This window comes from Gymnoscopelus braueri (genome assembly GCF_963280865.1).
Source record: "Gymnoscopelus braueri genome assembly, chromosome: 4".
NCBI lineage: Eukaryota > Metazoa > Chordata > Actinopteri > Myctophiformes > Myctophidae > Gymnoscopelus > Gymnoscopelus braueri.
Window position 1 is genome coordinate 39,516,357 of NC_137605.1, and position 15,342 is coordinate 39,531,698.

Sequence of the window (15,342 nt, forward strand, 5' to 3'; positions counted from 1 at the left end):
TCAGAATCTGTGCTTAAAAGCAGATAAAAGACGTGCGGACAGCTGGTATGTGAAAGTTGGAAACGGGGAGATGGGTTGGAAAGCTCTATGCGTTCCAACCCTGTCCCCCATTGCTGTGATTGGCTGAGACGCTGCTAGCTCCCGTCTCACTAGGAAATATGTCACTATACGGAAAGTAAATGCTCTCAAACTACCACCTCAATTTGTCTTTAAGGGTGATTTATACTATATCGTGCATGCCAGTGTCACACCAAAAATAGCCTATCTACAATCTCACAACGCGTCACAGCATGGCACGTTGTGAGCTTGTAGATCGGCAGTATAATGTAGCTTTTAAGTTTTATCTCTCTGCAGACTCCGTCCCCAACATCTCAAAGATTAAGCCCAATTCCTAATTCGCAAATAATTTTCCAAAATACATTTTTTCAGTTGAGCGATCATGTCCTTTGATGAAAGTAACTGATAATGATCAGTTATTTTCACTGAGTGATGCAGTCATCCGACAAAGTATGAATTAGTGTGGAATCAAACTGATTAAAGCAGAAAGTGATAACCAGCATCTGGGAAACAACTCAAGACAGCCTTTCAGCGACAGAGGCCAATGAGCTGCAGCAGTAGAAGAAATAGTGAGACGACGTCCAGATACAGGTTGAGAGCAGCGAATATGTATTCCTCAGCAGAGATTGAGTACTTTTTGTGTTTCCCTCCTAGAATAAGCTGAGTATCCATCACCAAGTACTAGAGAGAGAGAGAGAGAGAGAGCGAGCGTTAGACTTCATGCAGTGGTTCCCAACCGGTACTTTAGCAGCTTGCAGTGGGTACATGGAATGATTGGGGATTTATCAAAATGTATTTCCCAAATTATGAGAAAATATTCCATGTAATCTTATAAAATGTTATGTGTGCGTAACTAGTTTTCAGCAGGTTTCACCTATTACACGATGGGAAGAAGTCATGATCATGCATGTCAAAACTAATACATCCATGGTCAAATCTGCACCCAAAACAATTAGTGCACAAACATGGATAAATGGCTCAACAGTCGCTGTCGCTTTCTTTCTCCCTGCAGTCATAGGTTTGGATGAAACATTTGACACATCACATTTGACAAGAAAGCAGCCAATGCACCGAAGACAGTTCCATTATCAAACGACACTGTGTCCTGTCAGATCTATGATATGTCCATTAATATTGTTGGATAGTAATAGAACAAATTTAAGAGAATCATCAAAACGCACGAGTGAGGGTACTATCGGCATGGCAAAACAGCTCAAGAGGTACATGAGACAAAAAAGGTTTGCTACCACTGAGTTACAGAACAGATCAGATGCTTCCACAGCGTGCAAGTGTGACATCGCAACAACACAGAGAACACTGATGTCCAAGGGATAAGATGTACTATAAGTGCGGCAGGTTGGGTATGTGACTGTGTGTGTTGAGAATCAGTTCAAAGCAAGTTGTAACTTGCTTGTTGACAGCCTGTTCAGCTGTGCGTAGGCCTAGTTCGTTCCACCAGCTGAACGAGCAGGTCACCACTTTTGCTGTTAATGCCACAGGGCCGCAGAGAGCTACTGTAGCTATGAAAATGTAGACCACTGCTGTTCAGCTGTGCATAATTGAAATTAAAGGGCACGAGGGCACCACAGCTTCTCTCTTAAATCTAACCACTGTGACAGACACTGGAAGCAGGCTGCCTGGCTCTGGATCAAGTCTCATATAATGTATGGGCTCAACTGGCATTAAACCTCTCTGTATTGAAATAGTCATTTTTGATCTTGAGTGTGGAAAGTGATTCTGTGTAGATTGTATAGTTTACTTACCAGGGAGAATAACAAGGTTCCAAGGCAGGCATATGTAATGTAAAGATACTGTTGAAAGAGATGGAGACACAAAACAAAGGGCTTAGGGTTTCTTCTCTTATATATGTAATTTAACTAAGAAATTATGAGAAGATTAAAATAAACTAGAAAAGTGTGCTCCACAGGGCATTCCGATTGGCTTTCAAAGTTTGCGGGAGGGGCCTGCTTTGCCCAAAATGCCACACAACAGCCCACTTCACGTTTTGGCCTATAACTCTTCAACCGTAGGTCATACAATCAACAGCTTTTTTCCTTGGATTCCTTGGATCATGGCCCGTTTGTGCCAGATTCAATTTTCTGCCATTTTGCATTTTCTTCAAAACACACTTTTTGCAATTACTCCTACAGATTTTGTCCAAAACTCACACAAATCGATGCACTTTATCTCTATCATTCCATTTGGCTATGACTGCCTTCCAAAGTTTGCGGGTCCTGGGTTGGCAACCCGCCCTGGCAGAGACCTGTGCTCCGAGGAGCACACTTTTGAGTTCTGTTGCAGTTTGGTTTGTTCCTTTGAACATCTAAGGTTTGTGTGAGCTTCCTCCTTTGTTGCAAACCTAGCCATTTACACTCTGAGTTAAATTAACTGGATTTTACAGTGCAGATTGGCCGGGAAGACGTTGAGTAACAGTGATAAATTAGATCTCTAACTCTGTATCAGACTTATGGATCAATGACACGTTCAAAGGTAAATGAGTAAATGATTAATTACCGCATTGTTGTACATAACTAATCAGACTAGAAGGACCAGACTGATTGATCGCCTTTGAAAGCTTGTCTCGAGCCCTTTCATTCTGGGCGTTCTTTCCTAGACGCTGTAAAATGATGTATACTACCACTGAAGTTATTATTAAATTTTTTGCTCAACTATGCATACCTCTAGGTTGCCTTGTTGTATAACAGTATAGTATTAAAAAAAATGTTTTTCCAAAAACACTATCAACTAGTTAAGGGCATGATCTTACATTAGAACTATTTAATATTCATTGAAAGAAATGGATCACCAAAGCTCTGAATATAATAATTAATTTGGGGAATAATGTCAGTCAAGTCAACTAACTGAATTGTCAAGGTGGTGTAACCACCATTCGAGGAGCCATTTTGTATATTTTGCAAGAAGACTGGGCACTGTCAGAAATCACATTCGGTACTAACATACTAGTATGCCAAATTACTTTTTAGTGTGTCCGAAAGCTTAGTAGCTACTACATAGTATGTGAGATGCATACTAAATTTAGGCCCTGTCCGAAATCACCTACTATTTAGTATGCCAAATTACTTTTTAGCATATCCAAAAGCTTAGCTAATAAATAGTATGTGAGAGATGCATACTAAATTGATGCCCTGTCCGAAATCACATCGCTACTAACATACTATTTAGTAGGCTATGCCAAATTACTTTTTAGTACTTTCGAGAGCTTAGTAGCTACTAAATATATGAGATGCATACTAAATTGAGGCCATGTCTAAAAACACATACTATAAACCATATTATGTTATTTTATACTTATTAACCCTTTACTAAACAACAATTATTGGTTAATTAACCATGTCCCGTGCTAGAAAGTGTCAATTTGTAATTGTATATCGTACTGTATAATTTCAAGTTCATTTTCATATGTATGCATACACAGTAAAGTTATAAGTGTTAATTTAACAAATGGAAGCAAATGGAACCATAACACTGAGGACTTTACTGTGTACATGCATAATGTATTCAAATTCACCCACAGGTCAGTGATGTCTCATGAGGTGCCAATCCTGTGGACAAACACTCTCTTTGTGTTGTGGATATCGTTGCTGTCAGGCAGAAACCTTGTATCTTCATATTACAACTTTTTATGTTGTTTTTTTTTTGTACGATAGTGTCCTGCAAAAATAGCTAATCTACAAGCTCAAACGAGTTGTGATGTGATATGTATAAGCTTGTAGATATGCTATTTTTGTGAAATTCTTTAAGAGAAAGTTTATAAATATTGAGCCAATGAAAAGTATTAAGAAGAGCTTGCGACTAAATAATAAGTACATTGGATCCATTGGAACACAGTTTTCTTTTTTACATTTCCCTGAAAGTAAGAGTTTTGGACATACAAGGTATCGACCCGACAGCAACAATAATACTGTATTGCCTCAACATCAGGGCACTCTCCCAGAAAGAAACACCATAGAAATTGGATGGATTTACTGTACCTGGGATCGCATGATTCCACAAAGCAATGCAAAGGACATGAGGGTCCAGCCAAACACCCAAACACATCCGTAGGCTGCAGTGAAGTCCACCTGGGTGGGGGTGGTGGGGGGTGGGGGGGTGATTGAATATGATGAGCAGCTCAAACAGGAAATGTAGACCGAATGTCTCTCATTAAAACTCGTCATTGTCATAAAGGCGAGGGCACACAAGGTCCTCTGCATTGCAGCTGTACTGTGCAGCTCTGCAGAGGGCTATATCATGGAGGGCACTGTACTCGCACTGCAGTTCAGCAGCACATATCCAGGAGACAGTTCAAGGGAAAACAGACACCTATTCGGTGCTTAAGTGTTTGAATAAGTCAGTTGCAAGATAACCACCTGGCCTTGTTGTATTGAAGTAAATAGAATAAACGGTGAGCAATGAATGACAAAACTTAATTTGGATTACAAAGAGAACGAAGAGTAGGTACAGTAGCCAAAATAAATCCACAAAAACACTTTGTATGTAACAATTGTATGACATGATGCATGGCAAATACAGAACAAAAAACCTTATACTCCATTAAAATATGTATTTATGTCTACATAAATAAAAGCAACTCTGGATTCTCTTGCATTTAAAAAGAGCTCATAATATGTGAGAGAACTTACTTTTGACTGCATAGCAAACAATGTTAAACTGAAGGACACCAGTGCAGTGGCCCCCACAGCCCACATAACAGCCTCAGCGTCAAAGAATCTGCACAGATAGATAGACAAATGTACTGGCAATGGAATCCAAAAGTGGCATGCTTACCTGGTCACTAGGGGTGTAACAATACATTTTGACAGCGATATGATACGCATCACGATACATGGTTGACGATACGATACATGGACGCTATTGGTTCATTTCATGGCGATACGATTCAATTATTTAAAATCGATACAGTAACTATTTAGCAAAGAAATCAAATCTGTGTTAAACGTGTGGATAGTGTTTTTTAAGGGAAACATTTATTATGGATATAAATAAGTAAACACAGTGATTCTCTGGCAAATACATGGACATTGTATTTGAACACAGTATGGACAAACCCGCACCTTGACATGAACACAGAGAATGCACACATTTGTCGATAGACCAAGTGTAGCTATATGGAATGGAAAAGTAATTAAAGCCCTCTTTTTCTTTTTTTTCCTTAAAATTGCTAAATACAACGCAGTATGTAAGTAAGTACTTAGTATCGATATAATCGATTATTTGCATTGCAAAACGATTTGATACCGATTATTTGCATTGCAAAACGATACAATACAAAGTCAACCGATACGATATGTGGCTGTTTACATATCGATATACTTCGATTGTTGAAATTAAAATCGATGTATCGATGCAGTTACTGTATCGTTACGATGCTGTAATGTTACCCCAAAAGGAAAACACAATTCTTCTCATGAAGATGTGTTGTTGTTCATGATAGAGTCTGTTGTATGTGCCAGAGACTGAGGTGACTTGTGTAATGCGTTAGCTGTGTTCTTGTCATATCACTGAAAAGGTTCTGTTACTGCAATATGCCAAAAATATGCTAATTGGGATGAGTTATTATATTCTGATTGCGGGGTGGGGGGGGAATGGCTGATCTAAAGTCTGTGTTTACAAAGGCACCAAGAGATTCTGTTCCCTAGCACACATCTATAAAGACTCTCTATAAAGAAAATATACTGAAATCTTGGTGAATAAAGTTGCAATGAAATGTGTTTTACTCTGCCACAAAGAGAGAGCTCCTCCTTCTGTTCTCAGTGAATATTCATCTGAGGTTTTCAATGAAATATTTGTTGTTTGTTTGTCTGCATAGTCTTTATTAGTATTGAGCTCCCCTACGAGCTTTGCTTTTAAGGTCAAAAGCAACACAAGGACGGAATCTCTATAAACCAGGAAAAAAAGCGCTATACCTGCAGTGATACAGCTTTAATCCGATTTTATCGTTCCATGTTTCATGGGAAAAACTATCACAGACATACGGGCCATCGGGGCTTTGTTGTTTTGTTTGTTTGTTCATCTGTATCAAAGTAGCGGGTTTGTCCGAGGACACATTCTGCATACTGTCCTGTGTACTCACACTGCAACAGATCCAAGCATCAGGCCCTCCACGATAGTCTGGAAGACAGACAGATAGAGATAGATCGAAGAGAGAAAAGGGACAATACCACAGAAAACAAATGCATTTCAAAAGAACCCAGGGACGCAGTGAAGTAGAGCAGGTGTGGTGGAGTTTAATTTGATGCCTGGCTGGTGCTGATGGGTACTCACAAACAAGCCCAGGGCAATGAAGTTGAGGGGGACTCGACGTCGGAGGTTGTCACAGCAGGACAAGGCCACGATGAGTACCACCACACTCACCCTGTTTCACAGAGAATATAGAGTGCCTCGTAAATAGGAAATAAAGAGGGTATAAAGTGAAGAAACACTGCTCAAAATTTTAATTTCTGGAGTGCATTATTTATGTATACTGTATATACTAGCTGCTAGTGCAGACAGAAATCAGAGCACAGTGGCAGTCCAAGGTTTCCCCCCATGGTTTTCACAGGGTGATGTTTTCATTTGGATAATTTACTGATGGTTGAAATGTGTGTGAGAGAGAGAGAGAGAGAGAGAGAGAGCTAGAGAGAGGGAGAGAGTGAGGGGTGAAAAAAACATACTGAGCAGCATAACTAGATGTGTTGATTTGTTGTGATTGCTTACATCATGACAGAGGTGAACCAGGAGCTGGACCATGCAAATTCCCTGAGGGGTTCCCTGGAAATCAGCGAAAGGAAGAGATTGTGAGCGGGTTACAGCTTTATAGGAGCAGCATTTATGTTATAGAAGTAGAACCACTGCAATGTTTTATTTATTTATTATTAAATATTAACAGAGGACAGTGCATTGTGCACATGGGAGCCATGTACAATTTACGATTAAGAAGTACAGGACTAGCTTTCGACCACATACATTATACTGAACCCATAAAGCTTTTCAAACTACCACTTGTGGTAAATTGGTGCTCTTACATGGGAACAGGCTAAACTGAGGGTAGACAGATGAAGTTCACGCTGTAATGTGGTTTATTTTCCTTCCCCTGTGCAATGATGACTCACCAATAGAGAAAGGCACAGATAATCCCAACAGTCACCAGAAGCTGTGTCATCAAGGTTAGATAGACCTTCCTTATGAAAGCTGAGGGAGGGAGAGAGAGAGAGAGAGAGAGAGAGAGAGAGAGGGGGGGGGGGGGGTGAGACTCAGGCAGATGAAAGCAGATTGAAACAGAAGAAGTAAGAAGACATACAAAAAGGCAGACAGACAGAGACACAGCAAGGGAGGCAGGCAGCAGGCTCAGTTGTTTATGCCACAAAGCATTTGAGAAATGTTTCTATTTTCATTGAATCCACTGGTCCTCTTGTATAAATGAAGTGTGCTGTGTGGGAGGTGAAGAGGAGGACAGGGTGCAGCCACAGAGCAACCGAGTTTCAATTTCAAATCAATTTCAAGAAAACATTGCAAACACAAAGCAAATGAGGGAGCAAATAGGGATTATTCATGTCCAGATGTAGCCAAATGAACAGACGCGAGCGCATATGCAAACTCACAGACAAAAAGACACACACATGCACTGATTGCCGCTGTCTCCATCCATCTCCCTTCCTCTTTCTCTCTCACTCCCTATTCCCAGAGCGGGGGAATCTCTCCATTCCTCACCTCTCCTTATACCACCATCACTGAAGCTGTTTTCATCCTCCTCTATTCCGAAGTCTTGATAGTCGGGGGCTTCAGTAAACTGGAGACCATCTCCAGCTGTACTACGGCCCCCTGGATGAACCGCGTTATCATAGGGACCAGCGGGAGAGACGACGGCGATGTTCCCCTTCCCAACCTCGTCAAAGATATAAACAAGGTTGATTTCAATTAATCAAATCAGGAGGTGGATTCTAAAACTAAAACTAAAATCATATTAACCATTCAATCCGGGAACACATCTGTGTCATTTTAGATTTGAGCTATAACCATTATTCTATACTTTGGCAATTCAAAAATAGCAGATATACAAGCTCATAACATGGCACCGGGTGCCGCGCTATGAGCTTGCAGATCTGCTATTTTTGAAAAATCGTGAAAATGTGTCTCTTTGAATCTTTGAATATATATATTTTTAAAGCTAACATTTGTAACTCAAATCTTGGCTTCTGGAGGTCCCTGGAACAAAATAATTTACAAATGTTATAAAATATATATCCAAAGATTTGCACACAAAAAATAGCAGATCTACACACTCACAGCGCGGCACCGAGTGCCGCACTATGAGCTTGTATATCTGCTATTTTTGAAGAGCCAAAGACATCTACAATGATAGAGATGCTTTCCCGGATTGAATGGGTTAATATTTTGATGTAAATGTATATTACATTAATATAAGTTTACAGCACAAAAATAAATGTTTTAACTCAGTCTCTCCAGTACTGACTCTTGACTGCATTTAGTTTTAAATAGTACATTATTTTCCCCCTGAATGATTAGTTTCACCATAACTACATCAAGCCCACAGGAGCTTTATTAATACGTTGAACAAGAACTACTAACCTGGTAAGTTGGCACTGGATAAGGGCCCTGGGGACCATAATCCTGGGCATTATAAGGTGGGGGACGAGGTCCATGGTCACCGCTGCCGTTAGTTTGGTCCATTCTTCCTGGAGTTCAACTGGAATTTTCCATAAATTAGAAATAGGAGAGGAGACACAGTAGAGATGTGAGTGTGTATGTGTTAGTTTAGTGATAAAGAGACATCTTAAGCCAGGATACAAAGAGGGGAAAGATAATAACCCTTCAATATGGTCATCGATTGGCAACCGGAACAATGTAAATAAATGTGAATAATACAAAAACATTCATATTTTGGCGAATTTCCCAATTCACAAGATGTTAAGACTATATACCTACACATGCTAGTTTGTGTGCTGCATTAAATCAGTTATTTCAGATATATTGAACGGAGAGTGCAGGTTTTTTCCTTCCATTTATGGCCTTGACGCCCATTGGAAACTACATTGCTGTTTTATGGTCAGATAAAATAGGCTTTATTAGTCTGTGAGGAAATGTAATTATCATCAAGAAGGAGAGGTGAGGAATGATAATCTATGGTCAGGTGCAGTATTTGAGTAACAAAATTGCTTTTGGCAATTAAAAAGTTGAATTAAGGGAGATAAAAAATGTCAGTAAATGTCACATAAACAGTAACTGTCCGTGACTACACTGACAGTGAAGCCTAAAGCATAATAGTTTAATTTACGTCATTGCGTTGCCATGTAAACTATAGCATTAGCATGACTTCCTTGTCAGTGCTATGGAATAATGAGCATTAGCCCAGGAACACAGAGCTACCTATCAGTGATGGTTACACTGTACCACCAAAAATAAAAAAACAAAACTACAATAAAAAAAAACTATGACGTTCAGAACTGGGTAAAACATATCATTCAATTTTATTTTTTTTTTAACATCAGGAGCACTTGGCTAAGGCTTATTGTACTTGAGGGCACCTTGTACTTGAACAGCACTGCAGATGGACTCATCACTTGCAAGATAACATTAAAAGACATTTCACAAGTCTTCGGAATGAGTTCAGCTGCCAGTCGATCCAGGTTTTGTCCCTGTGTTTCAATTAATAACAATTCTAATTCATGATATCGTCACTTACCTCTGGTGCGTGATGTCCAGGAATCTGCTGGGCGGCGCTTCCTGTAGTGTTGGTTTCCCTTCAGGGCAAAGTCTACCTGCTATCAGCCTGTTCCCACGGAGACAGGACTTTGGCTCCAGGGGAAAAAGGATGTATCCCTCATTAGGCTCAGTGGGACGTTCAAATGAAGTTCAGGACCCCCCCCCCCCCGCCCTTTTATAAATTCATTATTTTTTTTATCCTTTCTTCTAACATTGATCCATAAGCCTTAATATTTAATTTGGGAATGTTCATACGCCTCAACAACGAGGTTTCCTTTTTATATCCTGTGATTATACATCCTTATTAATCATTATTCTTCTCTATGTTCTCTATGTGATAAGGGGCACTAAAGGCAATTATACTCCAATGGCACCTTTCAAACTGTGTCAGTGTCACATGACCTTCATGGCTCACCTTTGTTAATCATTGATGGGAACTTGCCCAGTTAATCATCCAGGGATGTAGGGATATTCCACAGTTAAAGAGCCATGGCTGATAATACCAAAAGACTTACTGTGTGATGAAAATACATCATACAATATATCAGAGATTCTCACCCCTTTTCATCTCAGTTCTCCATCTGAGAAAAAAATAAAGGGTTAGACACAACATGAAATTAGTTGATATCAAAGTTAATATGTGAAGAGTGGAGACTCAGAATGTAACCATTGCTCACTTATGCTATGCTCTTTTAACCTAACATTGCATGAAATAAAAGCTACATTGAAGATCCACTACCGACTGAGAATCATTCTCCGGTGAAACAGATTCCTGTCAGATACCTTTTTTCTTTCTTTTTCCCCCCTCTTTTATCTCTGGGACCCCGATATCCACTGTAAAATCCAGTGTTAGTTTAAGTCTGAGAGTGTACAAATGAAATCCATTCCATTTGTACACTCTCAGAGAGACGCAAAACGGTCCATTTGGACCTCCTGGCGGTCCCCAGACCCAACGTTGAGAAACAGTGCAATTATACTAGCCTAATACGGAATGAACATGAACATGAGGGAACATGTTTCCTAATGAAGAATCACCATTGAAAGCAATGCTCTTAAGGGCCAATGAAACCCCCAGTTCAATTTCCTCTCTGCACATCCCACTAGTCTGCAAGTCCTTCTTTCAAGTGAAATCACATTAAGTACCATAATTACAAAGCTACAAAGTGCCTTTTGGCCAAAGGGTGGCACTAGAGGAAAGGCCATGGGGTCGGTCACTCAAATGGGAAGGTCTTATACTGGGAGAATGAATGAGCTCCAGTAGCCTGTAAAGCCCTGTTTTACTTCGTTTTACAACTAAGTATAAATGAGGCTGTAGTTTTCGAGATTTCTTGTTTTAGACCAAAGCGTTGTTTGGACCAACTGACTGAGCAACGCCGGCATCCTCATGATGACCACTTGCACTTTTTACATACCAAGTTGTACAAAATGAAGACACTTCAGAACATCCAATGACTCATTTGTGGAGGTCTACTATCACAAACAACTTAAGTATCAGTTAACATGGGAATCAATGAGGATTATTTGTTTTAAACGCACATCCTTTTTGTTTGCGCACATCCAGTTGTTTGCTGGTGCTGGACACAAAGTGACAGTTCAAAAGAATAAAAGTCCAACAGCATTGCTCCTAAGTGTTTAGTTTACTTTGAAACACAAAAAAAATTACATGGTAACAACGTTTCGGCCACAATTGGATTTGCTGTGGATTGTTGCCTCCTTGTCCTTTAGTGTGCCTCGAAAGGCACCTTTATTAGAGTTCTTCATCACCTTTATTATTGTACAATGTACTCTTTGTGCTCCTCGAGCAGGTTGCTAAGCCTCAAGCACTGTAGTACTAAAAAAAAGAAAATTCATTAAAAAAAAAGTAAAACTTTAAAAGATATTTGTTTTAAATGCAAAAGAATGTCTAACCATGTCTTTATACTTCATGTGTGGGATACCCACGATAGTAATTATTCATTAACAGATTGGTGTTAAAAGTAACCTACTTCTGCCCTATCGTCACCGTGGTCCCGTGTTGTGACCCACCACTAAACGTACAGTATAAGGGAGGTGGGTCACAAATGATGTCACCTGATGAAGGCCAACTGTGGCCGAAACGTCGAACCGTGTAATTCTTTCTGTGTTTAAAAATAAACTAAACACTTTTATTCTTTTTATTAAAAATATTTGGGCTTTTCTGCCTTTATTGATAGTAGCCTACATAGGGTAGCGAGACAGGAAACAGCGAGAGAGAGAGAGACGAGGCCACGAGGGGTGACACGCAGCAAAGGTCGTGGCAATAGAGCCTATACTGTATGTGGTATGCGCCTGGACCACTTGGCCAGCGGGCGCCCCGGACTTTTATTCTTTTAATTCATTAAAATGACCCTGGGTTAATACATTTTCAGATAAAATAGTAATTAACTAGTAATTAATTGTTGGGAGATCTAAACTTAATTCTATATATTTCTCTGTGAGTATATACTGATGGTGATCATAATGCAGATAACAGCAGGACACTCAAGCGCCCACTGATTCCCCTAGAAGGCATTCCAACATCTTGACAAGAGATCAATATAAATATAGATCTCCTGGCATGGAACCAACAGCCAGAAGTAGCCTAACTGTAGCTGGTGTGAGTTCACAAAACAGTTTTTTGTCTTCACAAAATCATTCCAATGCATTTTGAATGCTGTACAGTACAGCACAAGCTTGCTCCATGAATCATTTTTTATCAATAATTTCAAATGAGTTGTCACGAGGTCTTGAACAATGAAATAAATGAATTCCAAAGACACAGTATCAATCTGTGTCCCATACACACGGGACTATTTCACAGCATTTCAAATGTGTGTGTACTTTTATCATAAAGCGGTCTCATATGAAAACAGCATGACTATTAATATAGGCTTACAGTCAACAAACACTGGAGGGCACTAGTCTCCAGTGCATCTCCCACTAATTTCTCTGATTGGATTGTACATCATTTATCCCCATATCCTCCTCTGCTACCACTAAGCCTGATTTATACTTACTTATGTGCCTGTGTCACACACCGAAAATAGCAGATCTACGAGCACACAACGCGTCACCATGAAACACGTTGTGAGCTTGCGGACCGGCTATCGTCGCTGACAGGCGCGATCTGCGACTAAGTATAAATTAGGCTTGAAGTATCCACAGAGCTCTCTGCACTGGGCTTTATCCATTTTAACTGTTGGATCAAATCTATTTTTCACACTGCTCTTTTCATTTCTGTCACAGCACGGAGGTACTGTAAATGAGGCAGACTGTCATTTTCCTATGTTTAGACATCAGTACAAATGGCATGTCTTGCTTGCTGTACAGGATAACTAATATGACATTTGAAAATGAGGAGAAAATGAATATATTATTATGTAGGCGCTGAACTGACAGAGGGTTTTCTTTAAATTACAAATACAAACTCACTCTGCTCTGTGCTGATTGCCGTGTCAGTCAATACAGGCTTTGACCAGTCTGCTCAAATCTGATCCGTTCTTTTTCTTTCCATGGGGTTTGCTTGGAATGGTGACAAAACAAAGTCAGATTTGGGAAGGCAGTTTGAATTAGGCCAGTGTTGTTGACACAGCATTTAACATGGTGCTGAGTGTGATGCTGCATTTAACACAGATCTGATTTGTCACAGTGTTGTCCAAACACAAAAACCCCATCACATCAGACCAATGTCACATAGCGACTTATGTTCCCTATCTGATGGCAGTTATACAGTAGCTGTTATGCAACATCCTGAGACAATGTGGGAAAATAGCTAGTTAGCAAAACTAGACAGACGGGTGTTGTATGCCTCTATGCACTGGCTGTCTGTCTACATTCTGTGATACAGGGTGATGATAGCTAGATGGTGACCAACTGGGTTCTTTTTTGGAAAATGGGAAAGGCGCTTGCCTGGGATTTTCCAGCAGAGGCGTGTGGGGGGGGGGGGGGGGAAGAACAGATATAGCCATCACATAAATCCCGTGTTTACTCAGTGAGTTACTGCCGCAATATCCACTGACTGGAAACGGTGGTCTTGTTTCCAGTCATCAGAAGGTACCAGAAATAATACGATGACCTTTCGATCAGATTTACAGGTCAGAAACAAAATGGACTATAAGAGATGATAGATAGAAGATAGATGCACGATGGGAGGGACTTGTACCATGACCTACCTACACTGAGATTTCCCAGTACAACACTGTTTAAATCTATACTCAAAATTAAATGCTCAATTTATCTGCGTTTCTTTTTACGATGTCAAATTATTTCAGGGAAATGTCGTAAAACGTACATAATGGACATGAGATGAGTGCTTGATTAAAAATGACGTACATTATATTTAGTGAATTAATGCAAAAAAAAATGAAAAAAAAATACCAGTACGTCATATTAACTCACATAATGAAGGGAAGGATAAGGATAATTCCTTTAACAGGTCCGTTCATGAAAGTCCTTGCGGTCTTGTTTTCAATGAGGGCCTGTGAGCTATTAGGGGTTAAGAGTCTTGTTCAGGGACATAAAATATATTTATGCAATACATTTATTCAAACAGAGTGACCGTAACATTTTACAAAACTCTACTCTGATAATGGTCATAGTTTACATTAGCACTATCCACATTGAGTTCTCCATCAGATGACTTGCAAATAAGCTCCTGGAAGATCCTATATAATCATATTCAATTGGACGTTTTATTGATTGAGCATCGTCAAGCACTTAACAAAGCTATTACTTTGTTATTTTCCTGAACTAAATGTATAGAAAATGGGTTACGATACCATAACACTACCAACAATTTGATGAATGATTTCCTAAAATAAACCTCACTCTAAAGGTGAGGGAAATAATTAAATCAAATTAATGTTTAGCATATCTAGGCATCTGTGAGGTAAACAGACCAATGTTATTCTTTATGTCATTAACACTTAACAACCCATTTAGACCTGAGGCTGATTCTGAAAACGCCTTCTAAAACCCAACCATAGTTTTCTGAAAACGTTCAAATTCTTACAAAAAAAAATAAAAAAAATTATGTTACTATATTATAGCAACAACTAATGAGACACAGAGGTGGCATCCGGATTGAAAGGTATAACAACGTATAGGTAGCAGCAGGTCTCAATGGGTTAACACAGACCAAATATTAAGTCGTGAGAATACAAAATCATTTTCACTTGAAAGTCGATAAATAAACTAAACAAAAAACAAAACGTTTGGAAATGTGTGTTTAATAGACTATTTCTCAGTTGTAACAATGCTTCTTGACAATAACTTATATATCTTTAGAAAGCCTGTTTGTTTCCCTTTTAAATAGTGCCCCATTGTAAGGAACAGCATTTGTGGTATGAGCAGTGCAGCTGAGTACAGTATGTGGGTTGCACCCATGAAAAATTTGCCAATGCCAAACAGCTTATTCTGCTGTTGCTATTGAATCTTGTTTTGAGCTTCATGACCCATGTGCTCTAAGATACACATGGTACTGTATCTGGGGGCATCTGTGGATACATTGGGTACATACAAAGTAAATAATCTACCAAACTTTTTGTTTTATGTGTATTGTTTATT

The 15,342-nt window shown here is 39.5% G+C and overlaps 1 protein-coding gene across 1 annotated transcript; it reads right to left on the bottom strand.

Annotated features, from left to right (window-relative positions):
* Positions 1-389: 389 nt before the first annotated feature.
* LOC308084037 (protein lifeguard 1) lies at positions 390-9,793 on the bottom strand. Its single transcript, XM_080426508.1, has 11 exons — positions 9,761-9,793; positions 8,647-8,764; positions 7,768-7,942; positions 7,170-7,248; positions 6,775-6,828; positions 6,343-6,433; positions 6,152-6,189; positions 4,701-4,788; positions 4,050-4,139; positions 1,821-1,868; positions 390-738 (listed from the first exon to the last, which is right to left on the bottom strand). The coding sequence occupies exons 2-11, from the start codon at positions 8,746-8,748 to the stop codon at positions 586-588; spliced, it is 918 nt and encodes a 305-aa protein (XP_080282634.1). The 5' UTR covers positions 8,749-8,764; positions 9,761-9,793; the 3' UTR covers positions 390-585.
* Positions 9,794-15,342: the final 5,549 nt, after the last annotated feature.